We start from the raw sequence: 13,774 nt of genomic DNA, 5'->3' as shown, positions 1-13,774 counted from the left end.
GAAAACTGGGAGTTTGAAAGGTATCCTGTGGTGTTAGCACATTCTCGTACTGGCCCGACTGCCACGGGAACGATTTTTTGACCCATTGACAGGCATGCCTAACTGTAGACATATTTTAGTGCCCTTAAACGGTCGCGATAATATCGGGCAAAGTCACTGCCTATGGTTGGCTAATTTGCATGATTTCCAGGGCGGCACTCTTGCCTATTTCATTTCAGGAATGGCAAACATGGGCAGAGACCTGCGGTACGTGCTATGACTAAGAAGCCTTGGTCACTTTGATGGCTAGCCCTCTTAATCCCTTGTCATGTTTCAGAACGGAAAGAAGAGCGACAAAATTTACCTTATTAAAGTAAGCGCCAGGGTGGCTCTCCGAGGTGATTAAGTTGGTTAATCTCTGAATTCAAGCCTGAGCACCGCTTGCCAGTCGATGCAGTTTATAAGTAATTTGTTGACAATGGAAGTATCTATCTGTAAATGTTTTTTAATACGGAGTGGAAGGTGGCAGAGGTGGGCTTAGGCGCGGCCCCAGGATGTGACCAGCAACGACCACGGAAGTTGGAATGGCGAATGGCGGTATGTATCCCTTCTTTGCACGTAATCAGCGACATGCGACCGTCCTCAAATTTCTCTTTTTTGCAGCGGATGCATCAAATCCAATCTATTAATACGGGTTTGGCTCGATACCTAGCCGGAACTAAGACTGTTCGCCGGATATTCAGAAAAGCGTAGCGGACCGACAGCTGAGATGACTAAACAAACGTAACTTAATACAAGAAATATGGTAATTATATCCAAAAGAAGACTACTCCTCAACAAATTCCTTCAGACTAATTCATCCATCCCCCGTTGTTCTGAAGGTATTGCAAAAAATAATTTACCATGATATAAGATCGAACGGCGTGAAGAGTATGCTTCTGAATCCCAGCCAGCATTCTCACAGAGCTGGTAGGTCCACGAATACAGAACTGTACCAACTAAGATGCAGAGCTCGCTCAAATTCTTTACGCATTCATAGTCATCTAAAAAGTTTTGAATTACATAACCACATAAGAGACGAGTTCAAAAGACGATCCAGAGGTGGCTATGCTTACTGCTCCACACAATAATTTCTGAAAATAGATGGAAAGGCACTGCATAGTGCACAGGTGAGGTTAATTAGATAGAGAGCCGCACCGCAAGTAAGCATAGCCCCAATGCGATGCATCTTTGCTGCTTTGCTCTTGTTAGATTCGATATCAAGAGGCGTCCACTATTCGGTGACTGCGTAGAAGAGTATGGGTCGCATTAATGCCGTGTAAATCCAATGGACATTGTGACTGAAGGCTGAAACCGCACCTTTTTCCAATTGCCGACAGGCGTAGGGCGCTAGGGTGGCTTTCCTGTGGGGTTTTCCAGTTAAGATTCTTGGATAAATTCTGATATATTGCGTCTGCGGGTGAATAGCAACATCTCGGGTTTTTCACTGCTGATGCTGAGATAATCGAATTCCAGAAGAGGCTCTTCCACTACCAGCGAATGTAGGGAGTTCCTAGCCGCTATTGGAAGAAAAAATGCCGAGTGTTAATTCTTTGACGGCAAGTTCCTTCTCTATCCTTGAGGTGATAGCGTGTAGAGCTGTCTCTACGGACTTATCTTTAAAATAAGCATGTTGACTGTTGGAGATTAGTGCGGGATATTCCGATTGCCTAATAAATCCATCTACCAGCCTCTATAGAATTTTTAGGAGGAAAGAGGTCATAATTATTTGTATGTTGTTTCAGAATGTCCTTCCTCCTTTGGGTATGAAGACTACCTTAGCCTTTGTCCATTCCATGGGGATATAGGCTAGGTTGGGACATGCTTTGTAGATTTGAGCTAGCAGCGGACTTATAAGATCGCTCGCTGCTTGCAGCTCAGTGGGGAATATTTCATCCCATCCTGGAGATTTGTAGGGTTTAAAGGACTTGATTGATTTGATTGTGTTAGATTGTGGGTTCGAGTTGTATGGTTGAGAGGTACAGCCTGGAAAGTGATCATTGACCAAGGTCTCCAGAATTTCGGCGCTAGATGTAGCACACACTAGGTTTCTAACTATGGGCATTTAAATACTGCCGGAACTTAAGGAAGTAGCTAAATACATAAAGATGAGAAATCCGGAACAGGACGTATCGAATTATAGTGAGTTATACGATCTACTACATATAAAAGGCCAATTAATGGTGACTTATAACCCTAAAGCCATAACCAGGTAAAACAGCTGATCGAACCTACCTTATGGGAATCAATGTAATCGGTTAATGGTGCCATACCATAAAGCTAACGCCATAACCATATCATAACCAACCAATTGGATTTTTTGTTTCTCGCCATATCCATAACCTAAAAATATTTCAGTTGGTGAATTTAATAACTTTTTGTAGATTTTATTCATTGTTTTGAATACTTTATGACTAAGAGACTTATTTTTTGTAGAATATGTTTGTAATTTTTTGCGTTTTCTTCTTCTTTATGAAATTTTATGTTTATATATGTTTTCTATGTTCATGACTAGAACATCCTCTTTGCGAACCGTGACAGAGAAAACTGGGAGTTTGAAAGGTATCCTGTGGTGTTAGCACATTCTCGTACTGGCCCTACTGCCACGGGAACGATTTTTTGACCCATTGACAGGCATGCCTAACTGTAGACATATTTTAGTGCCCTTAAACAGTCGCGGTAATATCGGGCGAAGTCACTGCCTATGGTTGGCTAATTTGCATGATTTCCAGGGCGGCACTCTTGCCTATTTCAATTCAGGAATGGTAAACATGGGCAGAGACCTGCGGTACGTGCTATGACTAAGAAGCCTTGGCCACTTTGATGGCTAGCCCTCTTGATCCCTTGTCATGTTTCAGAACGGAAAGAAGAGCGACAAAATTTACCTTATTAAAGTAAGCGCCAGGGTGACTCTCCGAGGTGATTAAGTTGGTTAATCTCTGAATTCAAGCCTGAGCACCGCTTGCCAGTCGATGCAGTTTATAAGTAATTTGTTGACAATGGAAGTATCTATCTGTAAATGTTTTTTAATACGGAGTGGAAGGTGGCAGAGGTGGGCTTAGGCGCGGTCCCAGGATGTGACCAGCAACGACCACGGAAGTTGGAATGGCGAATGGCGGTATGTATCCCTTCTTTGCACGTAATCAGCGACATGCGACCGTCCTCAAATTTCTCTTTTTTTGCAGCGGATGCATCAAATCCAATCTATTAATACGGGTTTGGCTCGATACCTAGCCGGAACTAAGACTGTTCGCCGGATATTCAGAAAAGCGTAGCGGACCGACAGCTGAGATGACTAAACAAACGTAACTTAGTACAAGAAATATGGTAATTATATCCAAAAGAAGACTACTCCTCAACAAATTCCTTCAGACTAATTCATCCATCCCCCGTTGTTCTGAAGGTATTGCAAAAAATAATTGACCATGATATAAGATCGAACGGCGTGAAGAGTATGCTTCTGAATCCCAGCCAGCATTCTCACAGAGCTGGTAGGTCCACGAATACAGAACTGTACCAACTAAGATGCAGAGCTCGCTCAAATTCTTTACGCATTCATAGTCATCTAAAAAGTTTTGAATTACACAACCACATAAGAGACGAGTTCAAAAGACGATCCAGAGGTGGCTATGCTTACTGCTCCACACAATAATTTCTGAAAATAGATGGAAAGGCACTGCATAGTGCACAGGTGAGGTTAATTAGATAGAGAGCCGCACCGCAAGTAAGCATAGCCCCAATGCGATGCATCTTTGCTGCTTTGCTCTTGTTAGATTCGATATCAAGAGGCGTCCACTATTCGGTGACTGCGTAGAAGAGTATGGGTCGCATTAATGCCGTGTAAATCCAATGGACATTGTGACTGAAGGCTGAAACCGCACCTTTTTCCAATTGCCGACAGGCGTAGAGCGCTATGGTGGCTTTCCTGTGGGTTTTTCCAGTTAAGATTCTTGGATAAATTCTGATATATTGCGTCTGCGGGTGAATAGCAACATCTCGGGTTTTTCACTGCTGATGCTGAGATAATCGAATTCCAGAAGAGGCTCTTCCACTACCAACGAATGTAGGGAGTTCCTAGCCGCTATTGGAAGAACGTTGTTAAAGATTTCTTCTATGTCGAGAAAAATGCCGAGTGTTAATTCTTTGACGGCAAGTTCCTTCTCTATCCTTGAGGCGATAGCGTGTAGAGCTGTCTCTACGGACTTATCTTTAAAATAAGCATGTTGACTGTTGGAGATTAGTGCGGATATTCCGATTGCCTAATAAATCCATCTACCAGTCTCTATAGAATTTTTAGGAGGAAAGATGTCATAATTATTTGTATGTTGTTTCAGAATGTCCTTCCTCCTTTGGGTATGAAGACTACCTTAGCCTTTGTCCATTCCATGGGGATATAGGCTAGGTTGGGACATGCTTTGTAGATTTGAGCTAGCACCGGACTTATAAGATCGCTCGCTGCTTGCAGCTCAGTGGGGAATATTTCATCCCATCCTGGAGATTTTAAGGACTTGATTGATTTGATTGTGTTAGATTGTGGGTTCGAGTTGTATGTTTGAGAGGTACAGCCTGGAAAGTGATCATTGACCAAGGTCTCCAGAATTTCGGCGCTAGATGTAGCACACACTAGGTTTTTAACTATGGGCATTTAAATACTGCCGGAACTTAAGGAAGTAGCTAAATACATAAAGATGAGAAATCCGGAACAGGACGTATCGAATTATAGTGAGTTATACGATCTACTACATATAAAAGGCCAATTAATGGTGACTTATAACCAGGTAAAACAGCTGATCGAACCTACCTTATGGGAATCAATGTAATCGGTTAATGGTGCCATACCACAAAGCTAACGCCATAACCATATCATAAAAATATTTGAGTTGGTGAATTTAATAACTTTTTGTAGATTTTATTCATTGTTTTGAATACGTTATGACTAAGAGACTTATTTTTTGTAGAATATGTTTGTAATTTTTTGCGTTTTCTTCTTCTTTATGAAATTTTCACGATTTTTAGGTTAAGGCACAATTAATCGATCACATTGGAGATGGTTATGGATATGGGTATGGTTACGACTATGGCGTTAGGGTTAAGGAAGTTTAATTAGCCTTTAAGTGAGAATGAATGCTTAAATAAAGAACAGAACAACGGGCGTCGAAAAATATCGGAACAGTTGTCGAAAGACGCGTTTTGACCTCAGTATCAATAATCCGAGTTCGGAAAAAACCTAATAATTACCCCTGACCTCCCCGAAACCAGGGGTGGAATCCATAATATTTTTGTACCGAACACCTTTATATTATAACAGCCACCTGCAATTTTTAAATTTTTATTGCAAAAATCCCCTTACTCCATTAAAATTTTACTAGATAATTCTTACTTAAGCTCACTACTGCTAAAAATTGTCCAAAAATATCGGGAGAGGTGAAAAAAGACAAATCCAAAAGCGGAAATCGAAGTTATTTCTGTCAAGATACATAATGCTCCCGATATATTTGAACGTGCATTAAGAGTGTCATGCTGTCGCCTAGACAAATTTTGTTTTACCTTTATAACAATATTTTTTTGATACATATCATAACAGCTACGGCCCCTGAAAAGGACAAGAGATCACCTGCCGAAGGCCGCCAATGCGTTAAGTTGTTCTGTTCAAAACTACTATGGATGCCACATCCGCTTTCGAAGCGGTGTGCGTAATTTTTGCCTCATACCTTTCCATCACCCGATGAAGATGGTCGTCCATACGCGGCATCATATTAAACATCTTGTCAGGCAGTTGATATCACACTTGTTTTGTTACACAGTGGCACAGACGTTTCATTTCATCGATGCCAGAGAGCATGATTCAATTACTAGAGGTTTGTTCTCCAATGATGACAGAGCTTTGACACTTCCAAATTTAAAAATCTGGACGGGTTACTTTTCCGAATTAAGGAAAACGGGGATAATTCAATCCCCTTCAGCGAAAACTGTAGTAAAAAAGGACCTTTAATAGTATATTAGTAGTGATAATAAATTTGTAAATGCCAACAGGTTTTGGGTAAATAATTCATTTTCTACTAAAGATTTCATGAATTGATAAACAGTTATGTTGGTTTGGTCATTCTTTCAGAATTTGTTTGAAGAAAGCCGTACGTTAGAACTTTATGCAAAATTCCACTATCTGAAAATTTGTTTAAAAAACTCCCTATCTAAGCATAAGTTCAATGCATTTTAACATAAGAGGAAGTTAATGAAAAGCATTCAGAGATAAGGCGTTCTTCAAACTAATTCTAATATAGGGCATTTTGTGGCAAATCCTGAAAGAGGAAGTTCTGGAAAAATATTTTGTGAAACGACGATTTTAAATAGGCAGTCGACATGGGGTGATACTCTACTTAGCAGCCGCAATGAACTGTCAAAAAAAAAGGCATATTATTGTTGTTGTTGTTGTAGCAGTGCTTCGCCCCATCCAATAGGTGCGACCGATCACAAATTGTCATCAGTATCCTCTAACGGGAGTCCAAGGAAACTTGCTGTTTCAACAGGGGTGGACCATAATGAGAGGGGTGTTAGAGGCGTTGGTTCCACATTACAATTAAAGAGATGGTTGGTGTAATGCGGGGACACATTGCAAGAAGGGCATACATTTTGTATGTCGGGGTTGATTCCGGATAGGTAAGAGTTTAACCTGTTACAGTATCCAGATCGAAGTTGAGCTAGAGTGACTCGCGTTTCCCTGGGGAGTGCGCGTTCCTCTTCCGCAAGTTTTGTGTACTGTTCTTTGACTACTGAATTCACCGGGCAATTCCTGGCATAAAGGTCCAATGCCTGTTTGTGGAGTTCACTGAGGACCTGCTTGTGTTTTTTGGCTTTATTCGGCTAAGTTATCAGGTGCCGTATTTCCTCATAATGCTTACGGAGATGACTCCTTAATCCCCTTGGTGGTGTTGGCTCATCAATCAGATGTCTGTTGGGATGCCCAGGTTTCTGGGTATTCAACAGGAACTGTTTGGTTAGCATCTCATTTTTTTCCCTGATGGGGAGTATTCTCGCCTCATTATGTGGATGGTGTTCTGGGGACATAAGAAGACAGCCCGTGGCGGTTCTGAGAGCAGTATTTTGGCAGGCCCATATCTTCTTCCAGTGGGAAGTTTTTAGGCTTGGCGACCATATAGGGGACGCGTAGCATGCAATCAGCTGGCCAATTGCTTTGTAAGTGGTTATGAGCGTTTCTTTGTCCTTTCCCCAAGTACTGCCAGTAAAAGATTTGAGGATTTTATTACGGCTCTGGATTTTCGGTACAATTGCGGCTGCATGCTCACCAAAATGTAGATCCTCATCAAACGTCACACCCAAGATGTTGGGGTGTGGGACAGTCGGTAGCGTAGTGCCATCGACGTGGATTATTATATTAATTTGTTGTCTTCAAGACCAACTTTATTATTTTTGTAAAATGTATATTTTACATGTTATATTATATTAAATAATTATACATAGAAAACGAGTAAATTAGAAAAAACAAAGTTCATAGACCGTATAGCCGACTATTTCAAAACCCATGCCGGTTTATCATCAGCGATCCATACATTGAAGGCTTGACGTTTTAACGCATCAGGCCATAAATGCACTTTGCAAGTTTCTATTTATACCTCGTTTTCTACTCTTTGTGGATGTTCAAAATGGTCGACATTTGTTCGTCCATGTTGTAAATAAGGTCGCGGAAGATTTAGTCGGTGATAATACCAGGTTTCGCGAGGCGAAAAAACTGGAGAGATCGGGGAGGTAGCCGTTTATTCTGTTGCAAAGCTCATCGATCTGTGGGCCTGGGCCTGTGGCCATTATTCTGCAGTCATCGGCGTAGGAAACGATAATAACTCCTTCTGGTGGCGGAAGTAGCTTTGATATGTAGAAGTTAAACAAAAGTTGGTATAGGACACCACCCTGTGGCACCCCTTGTTTAATTCTTCTTGGTTTTGATGTTTCGTTTCTAAATTGCACCGATGCCTGCCGACCACCCAGATAATTTGCGGTCCACCTTTTAAGACATGTGGGAAGGGTAGACCCTTCCAGGTCTTGCAGTAACGTGCCATGGTTGACCATATCAAAAGCTTTTGATAGGTCTAGCGCAACGAGTACTGTTCTATGGTGGGGGTTTTGATTTAAACCGCAATTTGTCTGGGTGCTAATAGCATTTAGCGCGGTGGTGGTGCTTGGAAGTTTTCTAAAGCCATGCTGATGACAGTCTAGCTGCAAATTTGCTTTGAAGCAGGGGAGCAAAATGGCTTCAAGTGTCTTGGCTACTGACGGTAGGAGAGATATCGTGCGATATGAATATCCTATGTTAGCTGGTTTCCCAGGCTTTAGTAACGGGACCACCCTGGCCATTTTCCATTTTTCGGGAATGACAAAGGTGGAAAGAGACAGGTTGAAGACATGCGCTAAATATTTGAAACCCTATTTCCCTAGGCTTTTAAGCATCGGCATGGCTATGCCGTCTGGGCCCACTGCTTTGGATGGTTTAGCAAACCGATGACATCCTCAACCTCATTGACGGTGATGGTAATTGGAGACGCGCTGAATTTATGTTTATGTGCGTGTCTGTTGGCCCTTCGTCTATCTTTTTCGACCGTAGAATGCACTATATATTGTCGGCAGAAAGCGGTTGTCTGTAAAGGATTTTTATTCGTCCTTTTTTAAAGTTTATGAAAGTGCGTTTTTCATTGATGATGAAGTCGGCGGTAGGCTCGAGCGAAATAAGTTTAGGCAGGTGGTCGGATGCCAATGTTACCATCGGCTGCCAGTTGACGAAGTTTACGAGTCCTGCGCTCATATATCCGGCGAACTGCGACAGCTTCCTACCATACGTGTGGGGGCGTCTCCGTTTATTGTGCAGAACGTCGTTTCTTCTATTTTATCCCCTACTGTCGGCCTACAAGTTTGAATGCCATAGATCGTGATGGGCATTGAAACCGCCTAAGATACTGCGGTTATTGCCAGTGAGTAAGGCGCTGATATTACGGCGGTATCCACTGAGACAACAGGTGGCACGAGGCATCACCTGACCGGACAGATAAGCCTTGACGTTCTAAGACACTGTCCCTGCGGCCGATGTCGTGATCAGACAAATGATATTGCACAAAGTGGTGTATGATAAACGCGAGGGCACCTCCATTTCTGCTCTCGCGGTCTTTTCTGTGGCCATTATACCCAGAACAAGTCTGCAGAGCAGATCTTGCTGTGAGTTTAGTCTCTTGAATCGCAGCAATGCGAATGTTGTTTCGCTTCATGACATCGACTATCTTCGTAATCTTCCCAGTTAATCCATTACAGTTTAACTGCAGAATTCTGAAGTGCAACGGGGGAGACGTCGTCACTCTGGGAGTAAGTGACGGGTGACTACGCCTGGGTTGTGAAAGGCTGGGACGCAACTGCTATTGTGGCCCTGGGACTGGACCTCCTTGGGTAAGCATTGGGGTACCCGGTGTATTTGGGTATGCGGCCTGGCAACATGGCGCAATTAAACCCGTCGGAGGGTTGCCGGAGACCAAAACATCTAGGAAAGTGGCACCGTCCATGGCAGGAGCTGCATTGGGCGGATGTCGCAAACATATATATTCTGTGCTGGCAAACGGTGCAAAGGGAGGTAGGGACTAAGAGTCTGTTTTCCTGACATACACAATTGCTGCCAGAAAAGAGGGGGAGAGAACCCAGAGGGCACCTGAGAACCCAGCCGTATGAAGCGAAGAAACACAAGCAGGTCCTTGGTGAACTCCATAGACAGGCGTCGGACCTTTATGTCGGGAATTGCCCGGTGAATCCATTACTTGAAGAAAAATATCCAGAACTCGCGGAAGAGGAACGCATACTCCCCAGGGAAACGCGTGTCACTCTTGCTCAACTTCGTTCTGGATACTGTAACAGGTTAAACTCTTACCTATCCAGAATCAACCCTGACATACAAAATGTATGCCCCGCTTGCAATGTGTCCCCACATGACACCAACCATCTCTTTAATTGTAATGTGGAACCAATGCCTCTAACACCCCTTTCCTTATGGTCCACCCCTGTTGAAACGGCAAGTTTCCTTGGACTCCCGTTAGAGGATATTGATGACAATTTGTGATAGATCGCGGCTATTAGGTGGGGCGAGCATTGCTACAACAACAACAACAACAGGGGGAGAAGACGGGGGCAGGGGCTGATGATCGGCATTGCTCCCGACTCTACAACCTAGGTTGTAGGTATGAGTGGGAGCGGCCGTATGAGTTGATGGTGCCATGGGGCGCGAGTAGCAGCGTGTACTTGTTGTTGCTTGCTGAGCAGTGGGCTGCTGGAAGGTAGTGGGGGCGCTAAGGCGTAGACTACGGGACGCCCTTGGGCGTGAACAGCAAGGAGCCACAAAAGATTTATAAAAGTTACGTGAACGTCGGGTTTTGGAATCTAGCACAGAACAACCTGTCCGATGCAACCATTCCTTGCACGAGACACACTGACAAGAGTATGACCGTCCTAAAAGTATCCTTTTCCGGCAGACGCAGCAAAACCATTTCTCAGGACCGAGGTCAGGAGACGGACCCGGATTGGATTCGATACCTTCCCGGAGCAAGAGAATATGGAGCAGTCCCGCTGCAAGCAGCTGCTGGGGGGATGACAATTTATGGGAGGAACGCAACATTTTAAAACGGGTTATACTGAAATGACAGTCCTTGGTCGGGAAAAATCCCGAGTCGCTCTGATACATAGAACGGACTGCCTTGGGACGCGATCGATCAGCCGTTTTATCTGGTTATGGTTTTGTGGTTATAAGTCACCATTAATTGGCCCTTAAGGTTTAAGGTTTTTTCATAAAATTACCTATGTTCAGCCACACTAATAGATCATGGCATTGTTAATAAATTCACCATAAAATTAAAAAAATTGTTCTAAGGAATTATGCAGCTCAGTACTTATCGGGTATTTGTAAACTGATTGCTTCCTATTTCTACTACTAATATTTTTCGCAAAATCGCAAAGAAACAACAGAGTTAAAAGATATCCATTCGAATTGGGAGCAAACCTCTTGTGATTTGAATCGTGGCCAGGCAGCTCAATAATTTTAAAATCGATTCCAAGAAATCGATTATTTGCAAACTTTACAAAGACGACTTCAACATCGCTAGTTTGCGCTACATTTGTTGTTTTCTCTAATTTTTTGGGTGATAAAAAAAGACGAGGAGCAGCATAAACAAACATGAAATCTGAAAAATTAAAGCGAAACTTTTGGAATAATGCAGAAATCGAATGCATGTTGAGTTTGTTGCGCGATGTATACAGAATACAAGGAACCACACAAACAACAAATTACACATTCATACAAATTGCCAGCAAAATGAAGAGGAAAGGATTCCCAAACAAAGCAGCAGCGCAGATACGACGTAAATGGTTTCAAATGAAGTCTGCTTATTTATGTTATAAACGTGGTAATACCGAGAGGTTAGTAAAGAACAAGTAGATTGGGTAATAGTCTAGTTGAGGGGTCGACTGCTAATACGCTACCAATCGAGAGGGGTGTCAAACGACGCGTATTGATCTCGAGAACAATAATCCGATGGCGGAAAAGAAAAATTTTATCTCTGTCCGGAGATATTTGCATTTGAAGTTGGCGATTTCCATGTGGTTGTTGTTGTGTTTTTACCCCCAAAAAAAATTGTGCATCACCGTGGCGGTAGCCACGGTTATACCACACACCCGGACTTGGCATGGCGTAGCCCAGGGTTATTTTTTATAATCGCGGCCGAAGGCCGCCAACGCAGAAAGGTGTTCTGAGCAAAAATACTATGGATCCGATCCCCGGTTTCGGAGGTACCCGCGGGTCTTTTTTCGGTTTTTCGTTAATATCTTTTGAACGCGTTAACATTTTTATTTTCCGCCTTCGGATTATTAATACTGATGTCAAAACGAGTCGTTTGACACCTCTCTCGATATTTTTGGTAGCGTATTAGCAGTCGACCCCTCAACTAGACTATTACCGTAGATTGGCTAATAAACAAATTTGTTTGCAGTATACAAAAAATGTATTTTACCATTTCTAGATTACTTTTAATACCCGAGAGATTTCGTCCAATAATTGCTGAATTTGTTGATAGAGAGCCGAAGATACAACAATTTACTGAATTACCACCATCGCCAGAACCGGTAGTATCTCCATCGCACACATCGCAACTGCCGCCACAACAACAACAGCTTCCACCATTAGCACCACGATCTGTGCAAGCACCAGCAAGATCTATTAATAACAGTGCGAATAATCTAAAAAGCACATCAACCGCAAGCAAACCATCAATGTGTAACGGTAAGTGCTTGAAAAATAAATACATAATGTAGCTTATTAATTATTTGTTGCAAGTTCACGAATCATGAATTATCTTATATTTTGTAGATGAATCCCAAATGGCTTATGTGGGCACTAATTATGAAGATTTTCTCTCCCACGTTAAGCAAACACACAGGATCATTAGTAAAGATTTCATGAATATGCAGAAAATGGTTATGGATTTTGAACATTCCTGCCAAAAGGAAAGGGATGCTAAACTCGTTTCTTTTATTAGAAGTATTAAATATGATTTTTAATTTTAAGCTTAAATTAGAGCAGAAATGCATTTAAGAGGTAAATATAATTTTACTATTGATAAATGAGAAAATAACCATACTATTGATTCCTTGATTGGATCTGTTGCATGCCAAACCCAGAGCTTATGCAACACCCGAGTGAACTTATTGAACTGCTTAAGTTGGATGGCGTAAGTAAAGATATGTACTCGCCGCAACATATGTTTCAAAGTTTTTCAACTACTAAAAGGCAAAACTTAAGTTGGTTATTGGGTGCGATGGTAATGTCTACAACATAAGGATGCTTGGCACAAACTTCGATCGTGAGTGTTTTAGAGTTTACTTTAAAAGATGTATGCTTTAATTGAATTCCTCTATTGTTGAAGGAATACGGTGCAAATGGAATAAATAGGGTAAATCACACTTACTTACGAGTTGATACATATTCTTTACCAACTCTCCACATCCACCTGTCCCTATCCTTCACCATCTTATTCTCATCATTGATTATATGACCACATGAAACCTTCTAGGCCAGCACGCGTTCCCACCTCCTAGATCCCAGGAACTTGGGGTCGCCAGAGCCTCGGCTGTTCACGAAACAGGATTCGCCACGGGTAAAGCGCTAATTAAACTTCCTTAACACTAACGCCATAGTCGTAACCATACCCATATCCATAACCATCTCCAATATGATCGATTATTGGTGCGTTAACCTAAAAATCGTCAAAACTTCATAAAAATGAAAAAAAGCAAAAAATTACAAACAAATTCCACAAAAAATAAGTATCTTAAGGGATTAAACTTCCTTAATCCTAACGCCATAGTCGTATCCAAAACAATGAATAAAATCTACAAAAAGTTAATTAATTCACCAACTCAAATATTTCTAGGTTATGGATATGGCGAGAAATCAAAAACTAATTGGTTGGCTATGATATCGTTATGGCGTTAGCTTTATGGTATGGCACCATTAATCGGTTACATTTGCCGTCTTTCAGTGAGTTTTACAGCTCCGGCTCACGCTCAATTCTCACGGGAATGCCCTGGATCATTGAGAGACTTGAGAAGCAGATGTCGTGAAATTTTCGCACACGTGAAATGTTATAGGCAGATGTCGCCGTTGTTTTTCATTTAACTCATACGGCGAAAGGCTAAGTAGCGACATCTATTTTTGAAAAAGTAG

General features: G+C 42.1%; 2 protein-coding genes across 4 annotated transcripts in view; one reads left to right on the top strand and one right to left on the bottom strand.

Moving 5' to 3' along the window:
• Positions 1-13,774, bottom strand: part of LOC137239433 (zinc finger protein 782-like) — a 123,684-nt gene that overhangs the window by 90,676 nt on the left and 19,234 nt on the right. The window lies entirely within an intron of this gene.
• LOC137239437 (uncharacterized) lies at positions 11,133-12,860 on the top strand. Of its 3 annotated transcripts, XM_067764746.1 has the most exons (4): positions 11,133-11,472; positions 12,042-12,331; positions 12,419-12,646; positions 12,730-12,860. In XM_067764746.1, exons 1-3 carry the CDS (start codon positions 11,231-11,233, stop codon positions 12,607-12,609), a joined length of 723 nt encoding a protein of 240 aa, XP_067620847.1. In that variant the 5' UTR covers positions 11,133-11,230; the 3' UTR covers positions 12,610-12,646; positions 12,730-12,860. The 3 variants fall into 3 exon arrangements, with proteins under 3 accessions (XP_067620847.1, XP_067620846.1, XP_067620848.1); XM_067764745.1 differs by lacking the exon at positions 12,730-12,860 and having other exon boundaries at positions 12,419-12,677; XM_067764747.1 differs by lacking the exon at positions 12,730-12,860 and having other exon boundaries at positions 11,137-11,472; positions 12,072-12,331; positions 12,419-12,677.

This window comes from Eurosta solidaginis, chromosome 2 (assembly GCF_040869045.1).
Source record: "Eurosta solidaginis isolate ZX-2024a chromosome 2, ASM4086904v1, whole genome shotgun sequence".
Classification (NCBI taxonomy): Eukaryota; Metazoa; Arthropoda; class Insecta; order Diptera; family Tephritidae; genus Eurosta; species Eurosta solidaginis.
This window is presented reverse-complemented; position numbering and strand designations above follow the sequence as displayed.